The 23959-nt window shown below is 39.7% G+C and overlaps 3 protein-coding genes across 5 annotated transcripts in view; 2 read left to right on the top strand and 1 right to left on the bottom strand.

Moving 5' to 3' along the window:
* LCA5L (lebercilin LCA5 like) lies at nt 1–15597 on the top strand. 2 transcript variants are annotated; one of them, XM_068687808.1, is made up of 7 exons: nt 1–199; nt 3129–3643; nt 5165–5302; nt 6701–6794; nt 10584–10693; nt 10966–11098; nt 13403–15597. In XM_068687808.1, the coding sequence occupies exons 1-7, from the start codon at nt 1–3 to the stop codon at nt 13978–13980; spliced, it is 1767 nt and encodes a 588-aa protein (XP_068543909.1). In that variant the 3' UTR covers nt 13981–15597. The 2 variants fall into 2 exon arrangements, with proteins under 2 accessions (XP_068543909.1, XP_068543918.1); XM_068687817.1 differs by lacking the exon at nt 5165–5302.
* GET1 (guided entry of tail-anchored proteins factor 1) overlaps nt 15537–23959 on the bottom strand; it is a 16970-nt gene continuing 8547 nt past the window's right edge. Inside the window, exons 1-5 of one of the 2 annotated variants that reach the window (XM_068687944.1) lie at nt 22485–22645; nt 20944–21109; nt 19443–19510; nt 18457–18571; nt 15537–17203 (exon numbers count right to left, since the gene is read on the bottom strand). In XM_068687944.1, the coding sequence (XP_068544045.1) occupies nt 17130–17203; nt 18457–18571; nt 19443–19510; nt 20944–21109; nt 22485–22574 (513 nt within the window). In that variant the 5' untranslated portion in view covers nt 22575–22645 and the 3' untranslated portion in view covers nt 15537–17129. Of the gene's footprint in view, nt 17204–18456; nt 18572–19442; nt 19511–20943; nt 21110–22484; nt 22646–23959 lie in introns of those variants that run through there. The other variant, XM_068687953.1, reaches the window with a different exon arrangement.
* HMGN1 (high mobility group nucleosome binding domain 1) overlaps nt 22778–23959 on the top strand; it is a 6571-nt gene continuing 5389 nt past the window's right edge. Inside the window, exons 1-4 of the mRNA XM_068687968.1 lie at nt 22778–23097; nt 23360–23392; nt 23495–23524; nt 23626–23676. Of these exons, the coding sequence (XP_068544069.1) occupies nt 23083–23097; nt 23360–23392; nt 23495–23524; nt 23626–23676 (129 nt within the window). The 5' untranslated portion in view covers nt 22778–23082. The remainder of the gene's footprint in view (nt 23098–23359; nt 23393–23494; nt 23525–23625; nt 23677–23959) is intronic.

Here is a 23959-nt window from a genome sequence, read left to right on the forward strand (position 1 = left end):
ATGATTGTATGCGACGCAGCGGAGAATACAGAAGCAAAAATCCTCACGCTAACTGTTCTGAGGGCTTTGTCAATGACGTCCTCTGAAACAGCTGGAAGCAGTGATTCTTTAGAACTACCAGGAACTGAAGAAAAGAAAACACCAAAAGATGAAAAAAAGAAAAAGAAGAAAAAAGGACAGCTTAACTTCTCCCCAAATGGTAATTTGTTTTCTGTTGGTAGACAAATGAAACTGTCTTGAGAAATATGGCTGTTCCCCCTTTTTGGCATTTTTTCAGTAATTAGAAAGGCAAGGGAAATATTTTGACAGTGAATAAAAATAATAAATCATGTTTTGAACACTGGGAAAAGGGAGAAAGAGAGGTAGGGATTCCTTATCAAGTTATTCCACAAAGCTCAGTGATCCAAGCGGCAGGATAATCACCTGAGATGCAAGAACGCCTCTATAGTCTATATTCCTCATTGTTAAAACAGCTCCTGCAAATATTCCAATTTCTCTGGTTTTGACCATTTATGAGATGATGAATCTGAAAAAGCCTTTCGTAAGGAAGGTTGCTCAAAAATGACATTTCTGCACAAATGTGTTGTTTTTGACACAAAACACCATGTTTTGGCCAGCTTAATCGTAGTGTGTTATGTAAAAATTAAATTTATGCTTTAACTGAAAGACCATAGAGCACAAATATATCACCTCTATGTAAATGTTAACAGTGAAGAATCTATCCTGCATATTTTCATTTCTAGACCTATACCTTCCTAAATCCCAGCATACAAGGTCAAAAAATGTCAAACATTGGCCTTTTTCCTCCTAAGCTTTGAAACTTCATCTAGATCTACCAAAAAGGAGAGAAGAAACGCTGATTTCTATTCGCTGATAACTTTCTATTATGTAAGTTTCATGCTGGTGTCAAGTCAGACAGGCATGAAACTAGAGGACCAAAAAAATAACCAGTTTTTAAAATCTTTTTTAGCAGAAATATTATTGGCTACTAGCTGTGTTGGATATTTTAAGTGATTATTTTTGTTTGTTCATGGTTACTTGGTATGGTCAATTTCTCAGGAAGATGCTTATAACCCACATTTTTTACCCTGTATGACCTGTATAGATTTCACACCGTTTTCATCTTTTTTTTTTTTTTTTTTTCAGGAAGGTATTTTCCAGTTTGATTTACATCCTCTCATTATATTCTGAAAAAAAATAAAATAGTACTGTAATGGTTGTTCTAATTTTACAAATATTTGCATGACCGCATTTGTGGTCTTATTGTAGTCTTTCTGCAGTGGAATCATATTGCAGAGAATATGCAGGCATGATAGTTGCATATTTGCTTTGTTTTTTACATCTAATGAGTTGTTTTTTTTCACAGCACCTGTTAATTTTGCTCACTGCAGAAGGTCTTAAACATCACTGACCTCAGGTCACTGCTATAATTTCTTCTCTGCTTACTTGAATCTCCATGGTAATCCTTCTTAATTCATTTAAAGCCCAAGTGAAAACATAAACTGCTCTGCCCCTATTACAGTCTCTCCTGCCATTCCAACCCCATCATCACCTGCCTACTTATTGTATCCAAATTATATATCTGACCACTTTCAATACTTTTTAGCTTCCTGCCTTAAAAATCAGGTATCAGTGTCAGGTCCAAGACATCCTAGGAAGCGGAGTGCCAGAGCTGGACAGAAGCTGCAGAGAGCAGATAGGCTGTTCTAGCTGTCCCCAGCAGGGAAGTGGAAAGACAGGATTAAGTGCTGCTGCAGGAAGAACCTTTCCCCCAAAAGAAGCCACGGTCCCACTCACCTCTGTCTTCCTAGGTAACACTCCTTCCAGAGCTTTCCACTGTTCTAGCTGCGGTCACAGAAGGAGCGAGGCTGTGGCTTTCTGCTGCCAGAGGCAGTGTCCTACTTTGCTTTTTCCCGCTGTGCCTTTGATGTTGCTTCCCTTCTGCCACAGGGTGTTCTAGTGAGGGCCTGCTCCCCTAAACAGTTTGTGTGCAGAAACCCCTCAAATTCAACAGAAGTTCTGAAAAAAAATCTGTCCTTTTCAGTTGTTCATTTTTTGGGGGTTAGGACCTTGTGTGGTTTATACTCACAATGTTATTTGATCTATAAATTACTATTATAAACTTCAGTAAAATACAGCTTGGAATGCCTTGAGAACTATAGTGAAACTGAGTATGTGCCTGAAAAAGAAGAGAACACAGAGATTTACAGCCTTGACTATTTTCAAATTCTAATTAGATTTCAGGAAAGGAAAATGAAAATAATTCACTTAGAACGTTGTCCAGACAGAGAGGCAAATGACAGTGATACACTTAGAAAGCAAGGCAACAAAGATTTTTTTTAATTACTGTATAGAAGCAGCATACACAACTGCTTAATTGTTCTATGCTTACAAGCATGTAAAGGTTAAAAACCTAGTTCAATTTGAAGCTGACTTAAAAGTTGTAGGAAAAAAAAGTTCTGGTTAGAAGTCATAGCTGCAGAGAAATTTAACCACGTCGTGTTTCTGAGTGCTTGCAGACGTGTAGATTACTGTTATTTTTCTTCTGTCATGCCCTTTTCAAGGTGTAGGTCCTGCTCTTGATGCTTGTAGGAATCTTTCTAGATGGGATGCATTTGGTTCATCAATCCCCAGGTCATGAATACATGAGTTAGGTGAATATTTACAGAGAGGGAACAACTGTTTCTGTTGATACTGGAGTACTGTGTACTTTATAAGCATACTTCACTAAATTATTCACAGAGTTTTATTGGTGTTTGCCCCAGAAGATGACACCTACTTAGTTACCCTTATTAAAGGAAAGTGAGCATGACGCCATGCTATTAATGGCATTTCTCAAATGAAAATGGCTCCTGAGAGTGAAAGGAGGGAGCCTAGGTAGCTCTAGCTCAGTACAGCCACATAAATACATACACACACAGGTATAAAATCTGTAATGGAGTTGTCTATGAGATATTTGAACATTGGTGTTTTAGTGTAGATTTTGGGTATTTTGTCAAATGTACCACCATGTAAGTAGCCTGGATGAGTAGTATAGGAGCTTATGTGAGCAGTAAAGAAGTACAGTGATTTTGCTGTCTCAGATGATTGCTATATATCAATGTCAGTTTCCTTTGGTCTGAATGCAGGAGGAAATAAACTGCCAGCTAAGAAGAAACCACATCAGAATCCTTCATTTTTAAGCCTGCAGAATAATGTGATTTCCCAGAAAAAAAATACAGTGGCTCAGCGAATATTATCAGCAAGAGTTCACAAAATTAAAGAGCTGAAGAATGAAATATTTGATTTACAACAGAAATTAAGAACATCAGACTTAGAAAACCAGGTGTTGAAGCAGCTCCAGTGGCGTCACTTGAAGGCCATAAGTGGATATGAAAATTCAGAAAGGGTTTTGCCCGATCTTTTAGCAAGGCATTGTAGTGAGGTGAGAGCTTTAAGGCAACATCTGAGGATGTCTCAGAAGGAAGAAAGAAGCACGTCCAGGAAGCTCAGAAAAGTTGAAGCAGAGCTGCTAAAAACTAAAGATGCTTTGCAGGCCTTGCATATGCTTTCGGAAGATGAGGCTCTTGCAGAAAGAGAGGAACTTTATCACAAATTATCAGTCCTTACAGAAAAAATGGAAGTGAATACTAAGAGAATACAGGTAATATGTGCCTATGTTTGTATTGGTAGAAGTATAAAAGAAGAGGTTTCTGTGCATGAGCAGTGGAAAATTTTTAGCTGCTTCTTGTCACATTGATGATTTTGATAGGGTCCTGTAACACTGAGCATTCTTTTTAATCCAGAGTATAAGGTACTAAAAATGGAAGTAGGGGGTCCCCTTCCAATATTCTAAAATCTGTCAGTAATGAGTGAATTAATTAAATCTGGCAATAACAATGTTTAAGACTTAAGTTCTCTGTCTTGCCCCTGTTAGGTGGGAAGCATAGCATGTTGCTGGAGAGCAATCTTCAATGGAGCAGGTGATCTTCAGCAGAGCAGGCAATGCCTATTTGCCAAAGGTGGAGAACCTCAAATTATTTTTTTTTAATCCCAGCTTTACTGCTGTGCTTCCTGCCAGCAGCGTGGAGTTACCAAGGCTTTCTTGGGCAGCCTAGTTGCAATGGTGTGGACCTCACCAAGCCCTGATTCACCTGGGTGAAACCTGGGGTTAGTGACAGGCAGAGCCCACCTGCCCGCTGTTGAGCTACCTGTACAGCCGAAGCTGCCTTACCTGGATCATGCACTTTGCCTTTCATGTGGTGTTCATGGGCTTAACTACATCCCCTCTTCACTAAGTAATGTTGCTCTCTGCCGTTGGCTGGATGGCAGCTGCTGCAGGAGGCAACAGTCCGGAGTTGTAGATTTTAGGGTTGGTTCTACGTCTGGTTCATGCAACTGCAGTAGAAGCCAAGTCAGAGTTTAAGAGGAGATCATTCACTTTATCTTTTTTATTTCCTGCATCTTTAGTCTTAACAAATCTTTCACAAGAAGACGCTCTTTACTACAAAACTAGAAGAATGAAATTTCCATTGTCCTCCAGGGGCTAATTTCTATTTTCTATGGGGTACATTATTCACAGAATTAAATAAAGAGCCAGGTAATCAACCATTTGAACAGTTAGGTCTGAAATGCTTCTATTACATGAAAGAAAATATAAACAGCTGAATTCAGACACTGTTTTGAAAACTTTCTATTTACAGAAGTCCCAGTGAGAAGCTATAAAAAGCTAGCAGGATTGGGTTCCCACCTACAATTTTAGTAACTATCACTTCAGTGCATGGCACTGGGTTCTGGTGATAAAGTACTCAGTAAAGTACCTACTCTTCATTTACACCTCCTTATGATGCCATAGTTAATACATCTCAGTGTGAACAGAAATGTCTTAAAATGTCTCAGAAGTTATTGTTTTCATTAATTTGTGTACAGGCTTAACTTTTATGTTTGAATGCCAAATATATATATATATTTTTTTTTTAATACAATGAGGTTTTAAACCAGTTTTTGCTCATTTTTAAAGTAAATTTTGAGATGTTCCTTAATGTCATTCACTGTTTACAATAATTAGAAGCTTACTTTTCATTATATTAGTGTGCTTATTTTCTAGATCTGGTAAGAATTGATTTTTTTTTTTTAATGGTCATGCTGAATATATCCATATTGTAAAATATGTAATTTTTTTAAGAGCCTAGAAAAGCAGCTGAAGTTGAACAATAGCACCTTTAGTCGTCAGCTGGCAGAGGAGAGTAAAAAAGCTGTTGAAGCTGGGATAATTACAAAGAACTTGCAAATGGAAATTAGCACTCTTCACCAAAAAATTAAGGTATTCCAGATTCTAAAGAGGTTTCTGTTGCTGCAGGAAGATTCAAGTCTTTAATTTTATCTATTCTTTTTGCCTCATTTATTATTTATTAACAGAGTTTTTGTTTCCTGTTTGAGTGTATTTCCTATAGTCTACCAAAAAAAAAAAACAAACCTCAAAATATACGGAAATTGTTGTCAAAAGTTAATAGTAGTTCAGTAGCTAATTGGAACAGGTTAATGTGTCGCAATTTGAACACACAACCCCCACCAACCTGTTACCATTTGGATAGATGTAGGCCAATATATCTATCTAATAACTTTTTATGAGCTCCTTTACAGAAACACTTTCAAATCAAAATAAGCCAAACACCTGGAAAACTAAAGTTTAACAAAAAGACTTAAGTAAATATTTCAAATGTTTGTTTCAAATTCCAGATTGTTCTTTACACAAATATTTTGTGGAGAAATATGTCAAGTTCAGCACTTACTGTAACATTTATATACTAAACGCACACTAGAACAAATATCCTGGGTTGCACCTGAGCAACCAGTGAGCTGCTGGGAGAGGAAGAAAGTACAGTGCTGTACCCATTGTGCCAACGTCCCCTGAACAGCATTTGCTAATTCCCTGCCACAGAGTCTGTTCTATGTATGGAACTGTGGAAGATGGGAATAACCACAGTTCTGGGAACACTAATGGAAAACTGTTCCAGAGTGCAAATTATTTTATAGTTCACACCTTAAGACTTCTCTAAATATTTCTACTTCACGTGTTTTCCACAGTTTTCTGTGTGTGTTCAGTTCTCTTAATGTTATGTTTAGATTCCCCAAGCCTTCTATTGTTTTACCACAAAGACCAGTCATGCTTATTAACTTTATTTTTGTGCCAGAATGGAGTTTATACTCACACATTTGTAGTTTTGGACACATGGCTTATTCAGACCATTCAAGGTGTCCAGACACACAATTCCCTTTCAGATCAGCCTGTATGTCCAAATTAAATGCAGGTCCTTTTGCACACTAAGAATTGTTTAGTGAAAATGTTACTGAAATCTCTCTCTCTTTTTTTTTTTTTTTTTTTTTAAGATAGATTTCAATATGGAAGCAGGAAGCAGGACTCCTGCAAAATATTTTTTAAAAGTGTGCCTCTGAAGTTTATGGCATGTTACAGAAGGCTCCATCTTCTGAATATTGTGTTATAAAGGTATACAGATGTGCTCTTAGCCTTAAAAATGGATAATTTTGATTTGGCTTATGAAAGAAAATGATTAGACTATGTTTAATTAAATGACAGTCACCAAATGATCTGGCACAAAGCAAAATTGATGTCAGTTTTCTCCCAGCATAGGAAAATTAGTTTGGTAAAAAGTATTTTTTAATGCATACTAGAAACTTAATTGTATTCATTTCTTCTTAGGAAAAGGATCGGCAACTTTATGTAAAAAATATCTATGCAAATCGGATGCCTAAAATCCCAAAGGACAGAGGTGATTCAGTACCTCATGAGAAGAGTAAGAGTATAATCATTTTCCTTAGTTGTGTGAAACTTAATAGTATTTTATAACTGGGACGTGTATGGCAAAATAAAAGCCAATATGGTACTTTTATATAGGCTAAAAATATTCTCATACATACACTTTAGACAGAAGTGCTTGGTTTTTTGCTCCTTTATTCTATAAATACAAATACATGACCTGTTTTTAATACTTAACCCAATTTTCATCATGAATAACCTTTAGGATACACACAGGTTTAGTATTCTAACAGTGACGCTGAAATAGTGTTGCTATTTTAAGTGTCTATTTGCATCAAGAGATGTTTGCCAGTTTGTTTTTAAGAGCATGAAGCTATCACTCCACATAGTTTTTGTAGCCTATTTTTTGTTCAGGCTGTTCATTTTGATTTGGCCAGAAGTGGTCATCTAGAGTTAAAATTCCTACAACATGTTTCACTAAATCAAAGCACCTCATGACCAATCCCCCTGTAGCAAGTTGCTAGTGTTAGTACAGATTTTCAAAGTGCCCCTAGATTACCAAAAATAATGAATTTAGTTGGGTCTTTAAAAGCTGTTCATTCGTTTTTAAATTTCTTAAACCCTGCAGCTTATAAATAGCAGAAAGACTTCAATGCCCATTACTGAGGCTTCTGCAACTTGTGTTTTGTTGGGATGCAAGGATAGGAGTTGTTTTCAGATACAAGGTTTAGAAAGTTTAAAGGATAATCTGATGGTTATACTGTCAGCATATCTGAGAGAATAGTGTTTATCCTTAGTAGTCTTTTGGTTATTTAGTGTAAGTAAATTCAAATGGGCAACCTGAGATTATAATAACCCAGTAATTGGATAATCTCTCAATTAATTCAATTGACAAAATTTATGTTGTTTAAAATAGTGTAGAAAGATAGAATAAAATAATAGAAAGTTAATTCTATCAATAGGAAGAAAAGTCTTTATTAAACAGTATTTCCTTCATATGGATACTCAGACGGGTATTTGAGAGAATTATTTACCATACACAATCTTGTCTATCAACCCATTCCCAGAGTAGGTACATGTACCTTCTGTGGGATTCAGTTGCCTAATTATGGGTATCCAGTGGCATTTGAGATGTCCTAGCACAGTGCCTGGCCCTGTAGCTGTTCCAGAAGGACACAGGAGTCCCATTGCTCCTGGGTAATGTTGGCCAGCCTTATGTGGATACCTTGGATACTCTGGGGCATCTCAAATAGCACCTATGTTCTGACAAGTGAATCTGACCCCTTGACCTGAGGGCACAGCAGCTGAAAACAATCACAAATCATACAAGCCAAAAACTGCTTTGTTGCCCATATGTGCACTGTATTCTGCAGGGACAAAAACGTTGATGCAGATAGTTTTCTGGAAACACTTACAAATTTCTAGTAATTGACATACACTTTAGTTGTAGTATCCAACCTTTACTAATAAATGCTTTTTATACAGGAAATAACACATTTCTAGTACTTTCCCCACATCTAAATTCCCACTCAGAATTGTAAACATCATGTCACTATTCTGTAGGAGAGCTTTCTGCACAGCCACCTTAATACCCTTTACTTTTGGATAATGATTTGAACATTGAGCTGCCTGGGTTAAGCACCTCTTTAAAATACTAGATATTCCTGCTTCTTTATTGAAGGAGAAATTGGAACTTTCTTCACTTGGGTACTTAAGAGCACTTAAAATTTACTTGGTAGCAAACAACTTCTGGAAATATTGCACATGCCCCCAGAATTCTTAGAAATATGCTATCAGTATGAGGTCTTACTGTAGTCAACTGCTTATTTCTTTCCTAATATATTGCTTTTGCAAATCTATTACCCTGCATTAGTGATAAGTGAACTACAGGCATAAAGTTGGTAATTCAAGTTTTAAGATTTAGAAAGAAATGCCTGCTTCTCATTCCAAGTCAGACAAATTTATTTTGTGAAGCACTGAATTCCAGCCTTAGTTGCATCACATCACCCTCTGTGTGTTTTTTTTTTTTTTTAATTTACTCATATGTGGACGTTTACAATATTGTTATTTAAGTTACACTATTAAATCATTGATTACTACTTAAGTTAGCTTAGCTGAACAGAGACCCGATATTTTGCAATGTGAATAGGTTCTCAGCAAAGTTGTCTGGTGTTTCGGTATTTTTGCCCAATAAGTGCTTCGTTTTCTGCCAGTTAATGGAAACAGATGATTTAGAAACCCAGAACTGGAATTACTGAGAATTGTTTTTCCTTTTCACTGTTGGCCTGAATTTTCCTCTTGCAGATGTGGAAAGAGCTACCTCTTAAAGTAGTTATTTTCCTTTCTGCATTTGTAAAAAATTTTACTTAGCAGGAAAGAAAAAAACAACTGTGGGGCTTCATTTTTTAACACTCCAGTTGAAGAACTGAAGATAGGGTATCAGAAAGCTCGATATACATAAATAAAATTGATCTTTTGAGCAAATTAGTTAATGTTGTTTGCTGTCCATGAGAGCAAACGTTGATCCGTTGCTGGAAGGTCACACCAGCTCATCTAGAGGTACAGCTCCCCCTAGTTCTGGATCTGAGGAATGTTCAGTTGTTTTCTGTTCAAAAGGCTTATGAAGAAACTTACTGGTTCAAAAAAGAAAAGTTTCCCTCCACATCATCAGTGCCATTTCTTCAGAAGTAATTCTCAAATTAGTTATCAACATCCTTATTACCACCAAACTACAAACATGTTAAGATCATTGTTTTTGTGGATACTCTTCTTCTGATTTCAGAGATCAAAACTGGGAGTAAGATTGAACGTTGACGTAGGTAAGGTCACGGTCTTGTTCCTGTGCTAGCAACTTTCTTAGCTATTGTACTCAGGTCAAATTATGCTAAAAATAGAATCAAAGAACAATATGCTGGCCTTGCCCTTGTCATCCCGTCCTAACTCCGTTCAGGTACTTATTTGAATGGAGCATTCAGTCACTCCCTTGGAATCCCTTTTCAAATAGCAGTGATATTTCAGGTAGTGTGAAGTATTGCCCTTGGAGTTTGGTTCTACAGAGCCTCATAGAAATGCTTAACTTTGAGCAAGGTGAGTAACTGAGTCAGAAGGCACGAAAGCAAGCATGCTTGTTATACTCTGTAAGATCTGAACGTAGGAGACATTCCCAGACCTGTTAAATTTACATTAGGATATTACCACACAAACTAAGCCAATGTGGTCTTTAGGCTATAGACACATTTATCTTGACTTCACGTGTCCTATCTGATCATGACATATTTGTAGATCTAAGTGTAAGTATATTTACAATGCACTGATGTCACCAATGTACTGATGGAAATGCTCAAACTTCTGGGTAGCTGAATTCAAAGTCTCTAATAAAAAATCCAAGAAAACTTAGATAATGAAACTTTATTACATCCTTGAAAAGGAAAGTCACAGCACATTTGTGCCTCTAACTCAGCTAAGAGTGCACTAGCTATGTTATTCACTTTTTATTGTTTGTACTCTTGCACAGTAATACATATAAGAATACATATTCAAAATGTAGGATGCGTTGTGGGATTTTAATTTATTGATGCACACTTAAACTTCTCATTAACATCAGGTGTTAACTAATAAAACCTAACTCTTACTATGTGTGGGTTCCAATTTCAGCCAGATTCGTAAGAAAGAATTCCCTTATTAAAGGGAATTTAAGACATGCAGCAAAACGATGCTTAAATCCTAGATCACATACCAATATTAGTCATCAATCATATATTTTATTTATACCAATGATGTAATTCCAGAAACTGCTGTGTTTCTAATGATTGTCTTTTTTCAATAGGTCTCAGCAGAAACACATCAGTGCAAGTAGATAAATGGAGTTTTAGATCACTGCTGCTGCCACAGCACCAGACTCAGGAAACAGAAAAAAGTCCAATTCTGTTATCGGAGGTATGAAAGATCTGGATCCAATCCCTTGCTTAAACTCTCAAATAAATTGTATGTTCTTCCTCAGCTTTGGTATCAGACCTATCAGTCATCTGAACTTTTTGTGATGTGCATTTTGTATGATAATTACAGAAAATACTTAGGACAAAAGTTGTGATACAAAGAACTTAACAGAAAACATCAGTCTTTTTACAAGTATTACACCGATCGTATTCTTTAGAAAGTCACTAAACAAGTTATTTCCCCAGTATTTTACCTTTAATTGTCAATTGTAGGTGAAAAAGCCTTCAGGAGATAAGAACCAAAAAGCTAAAGCAAATGAAGCATACACAGATGCCCAACAGAAATCCGAGAAGCAATCAGCCAAGAGAATACCAAAGCCAGAACCTTTCAGTAGAAGGCATAGAGGTACATTTTAGTATTTTCCTCGGAAACGCCTTTGATCTTTTCAGAAGTTGAATGACGTGGTGATGTTGGTTAAGTTACATGGGTCTGCCAGCTGTTAGTTGGCACCTGAGTGTCAGTAACTAGCTCTACAAAGCAGTAAATTTTAAAAGTTGCTGAAACCCAGCTGCTGGTGGTGCTACACTGACAGCAGATCAGCTCCACAGTATAAGGCATCATTATACTGATGTACTTCTAAAAGCAGTTCCTGATGATGTTGGTAAAAATTCAGCGCTTCATCTGTAAAAATATACTTCAGTTAATGGTTCCCTGTTAACTTCCCACTAATCAAATACTGATCTCAAATTGTTGGTTGTGAATCTTCATCATAGTGAATGTCAACAGATCAATTCTGTCTCACGATCAATTGCTAAGAAAGGAAAAGAGCAGTTTTTCAAGGGCTGGGAGTATCTCCGCATTGCAATGATCACTGTAAATAGATTTTATGTAAATCGTTGCCATCGACTCTGATCTCATATAAAGACTTGTCGTGGTTTGACCCGGCCGGCAGCTAAACACCACGCAGCCGTTCGCTCACCCTCCCCCCTCCCTCTCTGGGACGGGGGAGAGAAATGGAAAGTGAAGCCCGTGAGTTGAGATAAAGACAGTTTAATAAGACAGGAAAATAATAATAACAAAATAATAATAACAATAATAACAATAATGATACAATGGTGATAATACGAAAGTAATAATAGTATGTACAAACAAGTGATGCACAATGCAATTGCTCACCACCCGCTGACCGATGCCCAGCCTAACCCCGAGCAGTCCGGCCCCCTCCCCCCGGCTAGCCACCCCTATATATTGTTTAGCATGACGTCAGATGGTATGGAATACCCCTTTGGCTAGTTTGTGTCACCTGTCCTGGGTCTGTCCCCTCCCAGCTCTTACTGCACCCCCAGCCTGCCCGTTGGCAGGACAGAGCAAAAGGCTGAGATGTCCTTGGCTTAGTATAAGCACTGCTCTACAACAATTAAAGCATTGGGGTGTTATCAGCACTCTTCTCATCCTAAGCCAAAACACAGCATTCCACCAGCTACTAGGAAGAAAATTAATTCTGTGCTAACTGAAACCAGGACAAGACTGTATGTGAGGAACTATCTACATGTATAAAGAACTTTATTTCAAAGGGACTCTACAGAACAGAAGAAACAGATAAAGAAACAGATGCATTGGCTCACTCTTTTTTTTTTTTCTTTCTAAAAATATATACAGATACATATTTTTATAGTGAGGGTTTTATATACAACTGAGATCTGAGTGCCATCATGCTAAATACTTCACAAACAGTAGACATGATGTGACCTAATGGCGACACATTTGCAGAGGTCTAACAGGTTGGTGAGGTCACTTACTAGATTAGTAACAGAGCTAGTAACCTGGAAAGCTTTAACTCCTGTACGTTTTGTTCTATCCTCTCAGCTTGAAGCCTTTCCAGAGCCCACACATGAACCCAAGCAGATAGCTGAAGTCACCCTGTGTAGTGTCAGTTAAAACTGACAGAAAACTCAGGTCTTTTGATTCTGACTGCAAAACTCTCTTACCTCTCATTTGCCGGTCTCTCCTCTGGCTTTCTCCCACTGCCAGTATTTGACTGACTTACTGAAATCTTATTTAGTTATTTTCATTATTGCAACTACCTACTTGTCCTTTAAGCTTGGACTCTGCCTCATTCTGGAGGTACTCTTTGAGTCTCTCCAAAGCACAGAGCTATTACAAATTGTCCCCTGTAGCAGAGAAATGCATTTTGTAGGCATTCAGTGGACACATACCTTTGCCATTAAAAAGTGGATTCAATTCCGGTATATTTTAGAAAACTACAAGATATTTTGCTCTCTGCAAGAAGCATGCTGTCCACTAAGGGAAATAAACCCATACCTATATTTAAGTTCCATTTTATAGTAATAAAATGATAAGTAGAGTTTAGATCTCATGTGGTTTCCCTGACACTTTGTACATAACTATACTGCTACTATATTTAGCCTTTAAGAAACCGTAACATATTCAATACGGATTATATTTGCATGCTAATTCATTTAGGTGTCATGGAAAAGGTCAGTGAAAATGATCTTGCTTAAATCTTGCTCCATCCTGTTATATGTATTAGGAAATAGCACTGTCACAACCCTCAAGGCTGAAGAGCCATCAATAACAACTTAAGAAATGAAATAACGAAGTAAAATGTGCTCTCATTAATGCTTCATGACAGTTTGTGATCCTAGCCAATTTAAGAACATTCCTAAAAACCACAATATTCCATTTCAGAATATTTAGAGGAAGACAAACCACTGACAGAGGAACACACTCGTCTGGAATTTATGAAACAAGAAGAAAGAAAGAGAGACTTTCTTAAAGAGGAACTGAAAAAGACAATAAAAACTGAAGACGCTCCTCTAACTGACAGTGTAAAAGAGAACAGTCAAGAGCAAGATGCAGTGGAAGAATATGAAAAAGAAAAAAAGTTAGATGAACAACTAAATAACAGTGGGAAGGCAGGGAGTAAATTTGTATCTCCAGGTCCAAGAAACAAATCACCCACTAGGCTGAAGAAACAGTACATGTTCTCAGAAGCCACTGAAAATTTGCACCATGGGATTCCTACATCAGGTACAAAACCCAGGAAGTGCAGGCACTGCAACCACAGACATGCACGTCAGGACTGCAGCGAAGGACTTGACTCCAAAGTGAAAAATCCATTTGGGCTGTATGAACCATCTTTTGGTAAAGCCACGAAAACCAGGCAGAGGGACAGTTTAGCTGAAGCAGAAGGCTGTGCTCACAAGACATTCGCGGAGAGGAAAAAGAGTCTTATGAAAGAGCTCTTTGGGCCAAGCTGTGTTTGAAAAGACAACCATTCAAGTTCAAGCATGAGAGGAGAGGAGAGAGAAAGCAGTGAAGGGATGCATGACTACACAAGCCAAATTTTAAACCACCAACACTACTTTACAATGTAGTGTCCAACACCTCATAAGAATACACAAATTATTTTGATATTCAGTAAATACATCAAAATATCATTCCTCTTAAAACACACAGCACTTTAAATCTTTTAAACCTAATGAAACAATGTTTCTAATGTCATAAAACATATTAAATCTTTCAACTTTTTAGAATTTCTTTCAATGATTCTTCAAAAAAGATGGGCAAATCAGTTGTCACAGCAGAACATTATTTTAGTTTTTGTGCACATGTATGCACCTTAGCAACCATGAGTGCCTTACCAAATATGACATATTTACCTGTTATTAAGAGGTGTCCAAGTAGGTCCTTTTTGGGAAATTTCCTTTTTTGTGTGTGTTTTCTCTGCAGTTTGAGTTTTGGAGTTGACTATTTGTTAGCTAGTTGTAGTCTTTCAGAAGGTTTGTTACCGGATTAATACCAACAGCGCACTAAAAGAAATTATTTTTTTATTTCCTTCACTCCTGAACTAGCTTCCAGAATTCACACATAATCATTTGCTATTACGTTGTTTTCACTGGCATTATAAAGCTCTAAAGCTTCATTCTTTTCCACTGTTCAAACTTATCAAAGCAGTTTGCCTGCAAACTTCCACAGCTGACATCCAAAGATGAATGTACAAGAGCAAAGTATTGTTTTGGAGAAGTCAGGCATATCCAATTCTCTAAAAGCCTTTAAAAATCTCGTGTTTGAGGTTATGTAAGTGAGGGTAGGAGGATTATGTCTTCTTCCTCATAGTAATTCATGAGATGTTTGCTAAAATGTAAGCTAGGAAAAAAATGTGTATTTTTTTTTACTGAATTTTACATAAAGGGAAAAAAAAACACACCACAAAAGCTTTTAAAGGCTATTAAGATATTTTGATCTGAACCTACTCGAAGCATACTTTTCTTCAATTTTGAAGTTTTTGAAGTAGTACTTGAGCTGTGCAGTGTACAGATTTAAAAAGTGATTTAAAGGAAAAACACTCTTTTGACTGCATTATGCACTATTAATACTTCTATAATGTATTTCTTGCTGCCACCAAAGTCAAGAGTAAACAAGCACAGCAACAATCCTGTTTGTATTGTCTAAGTCAAAAAAACCTCTCTGCCCTTACTCAAATGTTTGACTAGAGCTGCCACCACACTGCATGTTTGATTACCTCATGCTAAGTGTGGATAAAGAGCAAACACCATTCAGATTTTAAAAGATAGTGCTTTTCTTGACTTCACTGTGTTAAACTCTCTAACAAGCTAAGTGGAAATACCATTACTCACATCTTTAGAGTCAGAAATACATCAGTGTCACAGTTAGAAATATCTGTCCTGACTACTTGATAAAAAATCTGTGGATTTGGATTCCAACAGTACCTCCTTAGGCAAAAACATAGGTGGGTTCTATTTGTGCCATGTTTTGTTTAGGAAAACTGTAACATTAAAAAAGCATTGATTAGAAAACCTGAGATGGACCAAACAGCTTTATTTCATGAATAAAACCACCATTACACATAACAGACTGAATCCTGACATTTTTTTCTTGTTGATATTTAACGCATTCAGTTTTCTGTTGGCTAAATATAAACCTTAATATTAAAAAAATCAATAATTAACATTTAAAAAATCAAAACATTTCACGTACATATACACAGACACAGAAACTGTATTATGACTTTTTGAATTAATTTCTAAATACAATGCTAATTATGGAGGGGCCCTAATGCCTTCCTGCAGGAAGGCAAAGGACCTGGAATAACACAACACTGTACAGAGTGGGAAGCTGAACCAGAATCCCAAAGCCCAGCAGAAGAGGGAAGGTTTCCCATCAAGTTTTGTTCAGGCTCACATCAGAAAAGGGAGGTGCAGAAGAGCTTTATAAAACCACTGCTTTGTCTTGTGGAACCCCAAAGGCAGGGTTGTGGGTAGCACCGCAGCACGGGAGGTAGCACAGCTTCATCCCTGTTCTACAGACATGGTACCCGGAAGAATTTTGTTCTCCTTATATTCAAAATGTCGTGGCTGTTTACCTATTTATACAGCAAGAAGCATTTACTATGAAACAGAAAATTGTTTTACCTCCTCCTTCTGCTCGCTAGCATTCTGTTACTACTTCAGGTAGTTAAATCACTCATTTGCCTTTTTACATTTACATAGCTGTTTTGGACTGTCCCAGACTGTCATTAATACGTGCTGAAACCCTGGGAATGTAGGTCCCAGGAACGCAGGAACAGCACTGTCATTTACTTTCTTAATGTGGAGCTTGAGAAGGTTGGCTAGACCTTTCTTCCCAAAACATGGAAGGAAGCACTATCAGTGATACTCGCTGTTTGGGAAGCAGAAGAAATGTCAAGGAAGAAAGATCAGTTATCAATAAAAGTAGGAAAAAGTTCAAGTGTTCAATGAATTTTAAAATTCTGTGAGGAAAAAATTGCCAGCTGTTCTGTATTTGGCAACTGAGAAAGTCACTTAAGAGATAAAAGGTTGATTCTGCATGTATATCAGTAGTATTTTCTAAGACAGTCTGAGAATACCCCAATTCTAGACTAAGAAAAACAAAAACCAAGGAGGAAATAAATTCTGTTTTGCTCTAAACCAACCAGATCACCTACAACTTCTACCTAGAACCACATCACCAAGTGCAAACCCAGCTTTGGGTGAAACTGCCATATTATACAGCAAAGAATGAACAAAGCTCCAAAAATAATTTCTACTGCCAGTGCATTTCCACCTTAACAGTTATAAAAATCAAACACTTCTAGACTTGGGTGAATATGCCATGACAAGTCTGATTCATGTCAGAACCATAATCGTTCATACTTGTCAAAGCGAGGTTTTATAAATAGCAATGCCTTTCTTTGAACATTGCTGATTGCAAAACTGAAAAACAAACTAAAAAATCAAATAAATCAATATATCAAAAGGAATGCTGACTGATACCTGACTGAAGCAACAAAAAGATATCTCAGAGCTGGTCTGTCACAAAAGACAAATGCTTTTTTTTTTAAGCAGCAATAATGAAAATGTAGTTTAGGACTCCATGGATTACTGGGATTTCTTCAGCTGAAAGGGTGAAGCATGATAGCGACAACTTTATTACAAACCACAAGCCAACAGGTAATTCCAACACCACCTGAAAGAGATACAAAACACGAGTGAAGTTATTGCATCAGTAACCCTAAAGCACGCCAGCTTCTGAAAACAACCCTGTAGTGTCAAACATGAAATGTAGAATTTTGAGGTCAATGGGAACAGAGCATCTTTCTGTCTAGATATGTGGGACAGCAGTTAACCCCACGCTGGTTCTGAGGAAGCCTGAAGACTGGCTAGGGAGAAGAGCACCAAATAACACGACTGTGAGCCAAAGTGTGGTATATACAACCCACAACTTTTAAAAACCTTCACTGTGTACCTAAGAAAAAATGCTTAAGTCACTGAAATCAAAGGCATGGTAAATAACAGAACACTTTGGAACCTAAATTCAGAAACTTTAGAGAGTTCAGAAACTGCTCCTCTACCCTGCACAGAAGCAGACTCATCTTGTGCAGTATCCAGCATGCTGGATACAAACGATTCCTTAGACAGCTATTAAAGATGGTACAACAACAACATAATATGGAATTCATTCTAAGGCAGCTGGATCTTAAAAGCCTAATTCGAAGATTCATGAGCAGCATTTTAGCTTCATGGCAGATTGCCGTACTACACTGTCCTGTCCCTCTGCCTCTCTATTTATCCCTTTGGCATACAGCCAGCACACGTTTCACTCAGAAACCAGCATCTACAATTCATAATATTCTTCTGATCATTAATTTGTCAAACTGACCAAAAGAGAAGGATTTAAGTAAGTAAAAATGCAATAAAAATGGGGTCCCTTCCAACTCAGGATATTCTATGATTCTGTGATGATTCTATGAAAAATGCTATGAGAAAAAGGGTTGGAACAGAGGACACAAAGTGCCAACCGGAGGAGAGCAAACCTCAATCATTCTAGGGTCTCACTGCTATGAAACCTCTGGAGTTTATAAGAAACACACGTAAGTGATCCAGACCTATGAAGTATTTGCCCATTTTTAAACCCAGTTCCACTAGTTCAGTGGACTCCTTAATATAAACATATTTCTGAAATCTTCTCAAGAGCGTATTCCATATTAAGATAAAGCTGCTCTGTTTGAGAAGATCTAAAAAAGACCAATATACCATTTCATTGAGAGTTAAACGAGATCTGAACACATGGCAAAGAATGTCTCAAACTCCCCACATTGCTATTACAAAATGTGCAGAAGCAGTGTTTTGAGTCCATGCTTGCTCCATTATATTCTTGGCATCCATATGGGCTTGGGAAGTATGTTTTCTACAGTAAAACACCCTGTAAAATGTCCTTACCTGCCACCCCAGTAGGAAAGGCTACCAAGCGCTCCACTGGAGCGAGCCATTTGCTTGGAAGCACTGTAACTGGCTCAGAGTAGTATTTCCAAATGAGAGAGATCATCAGGGCAGCCTAGAGTGGAAATTTTTGTTAGCTTCAGTAACAATACACATCAAAGTAGATTCCTACTGCTATTTTGCATCAGTAAATCTCAAATTCTAATGAAAGAATATAGCTTCTCTGATATTATACATTATTCTCAAACAAATTCAAAATATTTTTAAACTGGTATGACCTTAACTTGACACACAGGTAGCAGTAAGACACTAAAAGCTACTGCTTTCTTGTAAGACCTTGGGGCAAATCTAGCCTGGATAAAAATAGTAATACAAAATGTTACATTCTGATGACTGTTTTTAGCCCTAATCCTTGTCTGCTAGGAATCCAACTGGCTTTCACATTACCCAAAATACATTTTCAGGTTAAGCACTCTTCTCCTTATTTGACAATTCCTTGGCATCAAGTCTGAACTACAGAGATAATCTGCTGAGGCACTGTGCGTAAACGTGTGGCAGCTGTAAAAGGAGATCTGCGTCCACAGCTGAAGCACATTTTACATTTTCAAAAACAGAAGCAAAATATACATATACACGTATCAGAACTTTCCTGTCTCTTTAACACTGCATAGAAATAAAACAAACAAAACAAAACAACAGTGATAGAAGAGCTATGACAAACTCCTATCTTGTCATCTCAAAAGTAGAAAAACAGAGCTTCAAGGATATCCCAAATGCCTTTCATCCACAACTACCAGACCCTATCAGCAGCATCTCCCCTTTCTACATCTAAGAAACTGTTTCGGTTTGGTATGCATTGTGTCATTGGGATGCCAAACACCTGTACAACTGACACAGAACTATACAGCCAGTAAATGCAGAAGAGATTTGTAACACTGCCAAGGATTTAGCTCGTAGCTTGTACTGGTAATAAAATATTTACTTACTTGTACGATGTAGAATACAATATTTATAACCCACTTTATTTTGGCTAATTGGGCAGTTCGTGCTTTCACTGTTGAAAGAAAAAATATTACTCTGCATTATGTATAATAGTAAATTATACTTACATAAAACTAGTAAATTGTTAATATTACAGTATTCAAATAAGGACATTACTGTTAAACATCACATACCTGTTTAAACATCACATCACGTTACTGTTAAACATCAGTTTAAACATAACTGTTTACAAATCTCTTTTGAAAGGACTCATAGGTATACTGAAAGTAAAGAAGTGCTAGGTCCATATCACATACGAGTTTCTTATTAATGATACCATGAAGAGTCGCAAAACACTGAAATCCTGGACAGAGAAATGACATCTGTAATGAAGAATGCTGCTCCCAAATGACAGCAGTCACTGTGTTGTCTAATTTAAGAACCTTCTTTAGATGGAGCATAACAGAAGTTTTCCCCTTTCACAAAATGGGAGAATGATGGCTTTAGCAGATGCACTTGTTGCCTTATTTCATTCAGGAACACAGCTAAAGCCTATTCACAACAAGACTATTCCTGCACTGAATCGATCTTTGCCAGATTCAATATCCAAAATTCTCATGCCTACTCATCTTCTCTGGCAGAACCCCAGACCTGCTTAGAGAAGCCCAGTGAAGACGGCACATCTTCAAACATAACGGTGCCCTGAAGTTTTCTAGAACAATGTTGTTGGCTGCTAAGTATACTCCTCAAATCTAGTTTAACTGAAATTACTGGTAAAGGATAATGCTACTGACAACAATCCAAAACCGCCAGTTGTAAAGACTGTCCTTTCTCCGAGCAAGAAGCATATAAACATCCCGGCATTCTGCACAGAAGAGGCAGACAAAGCAAGTATTCTCCTATCTTATTAAGTTCAGTTAGTGAGTTCGGACAAAGACGAGAACAAAAGCCCTGGTGCCAAAGGTTTACATGTACTTTCTGCCATGAGATAATGGATCATCCCAGTGGAGCCACACCAGTACAGCTTTATCATAAAAGCCACTGTGTTTGGTCAAACGGGATTGCAAAATGACAGCAAAGATCTTGTCTGGTTACCTTACAGATCAACACTTCCTCTCCAGCATTTTGCAGCACAGCAACCAAACAGCCCCAACCAAGCAGTTTATCCTTTTGCAATGAAGATATGCAGCCTTACTACACTACTTTTGTTAATGGCAAAGGACTTTGCCAAATTATTCAAAACATGATCCAGAAATAGGCATTACTGAGAAGGATGAAAAAAATCCTTGTAAGAAAAATTTTGTATTTAAATTACTCCCTCACCAATAAATACAGAGCCATGCTCTATTAAAGGGTAAAAAAAAAAAAAAGGGGGGGGGGGAAACAATGGAGATGGATAAGGAGAGGTGGAGAGTTGAAAGAGAAATATACTTAAAAATGAAAACATGCTTGTAAAATTATTTTTTTTTTCAGGAAGTAGAAAAGGGAGTAAACACTGCACTCTACCATGAGTTTTAAGCTTGTCAGTCATCTTGTTGATCTTTCTTTCCAGACGGGCATATCTAGCAAACTCGTCCATCATACTAATGGTTGAGAGTTCTTGCTTCATGTTCTGGATTTCAGCTCTCATTTGGGATTCCTGCTCTGCATCCTTTTGTAACAACCTGGATATCTAAAAAATAAAGAAATAATACCACTTATTTATTTATTTATTCCAGAATTCTGCTATCAGTATGTATAAATCATTATCTCATATTTATGTACTCAAAAGCCCCCATAAAACAAGACCCTTTCACCAATACACATGAAAACCTTTACAAGTGTAACATGTTCTAAGAGACAAAAAATCTTACTCTCAGTTAAGAAACAAACCAAAAAGGGTCAAAGAAAGTTGTTCCCATAAAGCAGTGATTTTCAACTTTTCTAACGGTGGTTAACTGCCTTTTCTACTTCTGCCTTCATCTCCCCACTCTCAGTGATGCTGCCTTCTGAGACCTTCTGAACCACCCAGGACCCTGTCCCTGCATCCTGAGCCAAAGTGCTGCCTTCCCTCCTTGCAATTCTCATCTTGCACTTCTTGGATCACAGACTTGCAGGACCAGGGAAGCAGTCCTTTTCATCACTACTCGCCCCAGCTCCACCAATGCTCCTTATACTCATCATTCCCATTTCCAGATTCAGGAACTGCAGCACGGGTCTGAACTAATTAACATGTCAAATTTTATTCACAGGAGCCTGGTTTCAGACCTCACCAATTACATAAGGCTCAGAAACTGGGAACCACTCCTCTCAATTACAGATTACAGCCTGGGCTCTCAGAAGCACAAGAACTGAATTTGAGTTGTGATCCTTCTGGTGCAGCATCTTACTGCTGTCTCAAGAGCAGAAATGCAGATTCCCATTTGCTATTTCTTTCTACATCTTACCCAAGCATTTAAACACAATCTTCTTATACTTTTTTAGAAAAAAAAAATAAATGAATTTCCAGGGGCAGAAATGTGAAAATGCAATAATGCATCATGTTAGCAATCATCTTCTCTCTCTTTTTTTTTTTTTTAAAATAAAAATGTTTCTCCACTTTCATTTCATGAGGTTGGTTCATGAACTCTTTTACCTCGGGATGAAAAGCACAAGGGATGTAACATCTCTCCCCCTCCAGTTGTTTGGGAATTATCCCTAGCTTTCTCAACACAGTTGCCCATTTTTCCCAGAAGTCGCGTTACCAGTAGCTCAGTCAACCAGACCATTACTTTGTCACCAACCACAGCAGAGCGCTGGGGGTTTTACTACTCATGGGTGGCAACACCGAGCGGACTCCCAAAGAACCATTAATTTACGCTTTAAAGGACTCTTATCCCTTATCCAACAGCATGCAGCACCCCATATAACACCGATTTATTGATAGGAGCAGAAAGGAAACTCGTCAATCCTCCCGAGCATTTCACGGGGCACCCCCACCTCACAGGCACCCCCCGCCCTCCCCGGCCCTCCCTCAGCAACGAAATGGCGGCTAACGGCCGGCGGGGCGGGGCGGTGACGTCACTCACGGCGGCGGAGCAGGAGGGCAGCAGCACCTTGAGCGCGCTGCAGCCCAGCACGGCGCTCAGCACCAGCAGCCACGCGCCGCTCTCCGCCATGCCGCGAGCCACTCCCCCTCCCCTCCTCCCTCCACCGCCAAAAACCCCCCACAGCGCCTGCGCGAGGGGCCGAGCGGCGGGAGGCGGCCGAGCCCACGTGACGGCGGCCGGCCAATCAGCGGGGCCGCCCCGCCCTCCCCTCAACCCGCTCGCGCAGCCGGCGGGAGGCGCTGAGGGGCGCCCCGCGGGAGGGCCGGGTCAGCCCGGCGGGAAGGGCAGGGCAGGGGCAGGGCCGGGCGGGGAGCGGAGCGGAGCGGAGCGGGGCGCCCCCCTCCTCCTTCTTACCCCCCACCCGCCTCCTGCCGCCGCCTCCAATCCGGCTGGATCCTGTTGCGGCGCCGCTGGCGCTGCTGGGATGGGGGGGGGCGGCTTCCCTGCGCGGCGCGGCTGGCGGGCGGGCGGCCGCAGCGGCTCGCCGTGAGGCACCCGGCGCGCAGCGGGGCAAGGGGGAGGAAAGAACCGAGGGAGGGAGGGAGGGAGCGGGCACCGCGGGGCTGCGGCTGGAGCCATGCCGAAGAGAAAGGTGAAGCCATAGGGGGGGGAGAAAAGGGCCGGGGGGGGGCTGCGGGGCGCGGAGAGGCGGCTGAGGGAGGAGCGGAGCGACCCCAACCCCTCCCCCTCCCTCCCCAAATCCCCTCAGCAGCGCCCAACGGCGGCGTCTGGAAGGTTCTGCTCCCAAAGGGGGGGGTTAAGGGGGGTGAGGGGGTGAAGGGGGGGGCGGTGTCACGTGAGGTGAGGCCGCGCCCCGCCCCCAGGCGCCTGAGGCGCGGTGTTTGTGTTGGCAGGTGAGCGCGGCCGAAGGGGAGGCCGCGGAGGAGGTGAGTTGTACATGGGGGGGGTTGGGGGTGAATGGGGGGGGTGGGGGGTGGTCGCGGTGCTGGCTCTGACGCCGCGGGTCTTTGTGCTTCTCTTCCCCGCAGCCCAAGAGGCGGTCGGCGCGGCTGTCTGCTGTGAGTAGGGGGGGTGCGAGGTGGGAGGCGGCCCCTGCAGGGGCTAAGGGAGGGCTGGCGGCTTCTGGCGGCCGGGCCATGACGCGTTGTTGTCTCCTCAGAAACCCGCTCCTGCCAAAGCAGAGCCGAAACCCAAAAAGCTGGCGGCAAAGGTGAGAGAGCAGGGAAGAAGGGAGGGAGGGGAGGTGGTGGTCCGGTTGGCTCTGCAGGCGCATGGGGACCTTCCCGCCTCACACCATGGATGCCTGGTGTCTGAACTTTTTTTTTCATCTTATCCCTTTCCCTTTTGGATTGCCCCTTTTGCTAAAGGATAGGTTTGGTGTACTTGTAGTGGGACCTACAGGTGCACCAGCCACTTTCATGACATCCTGCCTGGTTAGGCCCTTGTAAAACACTCAAAGTATTGCAGAGAAACACAGGCACTGCTTTGTTGTT

This window comes from Anas acuta, chromosome 1 (genome assembly GCF_963932015.1).
Source record: "Anas acuta chromosome 1, bAnaAcu1.1, whole genome shotgun sequence".
NCBI lineage: Eukaryota > Metazoa > Chordata > Aves > Anseriformes > Anatidae > Anas > Anas acuta.

Excerpts from the sequence above, each read along its gene's own strand:
- LCA5L (XM_068687808.1), top strand. The coding sequence starts at position 1 with ATGATTGTATGCGACGCAGCGGAGAATACAGAAGCAAAAATCCTCACG. Across the intron at positions 6,795-10,583 it reads TTCAGTACCTCATGAGAAGA|GTCTCAGCAGAAACACATCA; the intron begins GTAAGAGTATAA and ends TTTTTTCAATAG. Across the intron at positions 10,694-10,965 it reads GTCCAATTCTGTTATCGGAG|GTGAAAAAGCCTTCAGGAGA; the intron begins GTATGAAAGATC and ends TGTCAATTGTAG.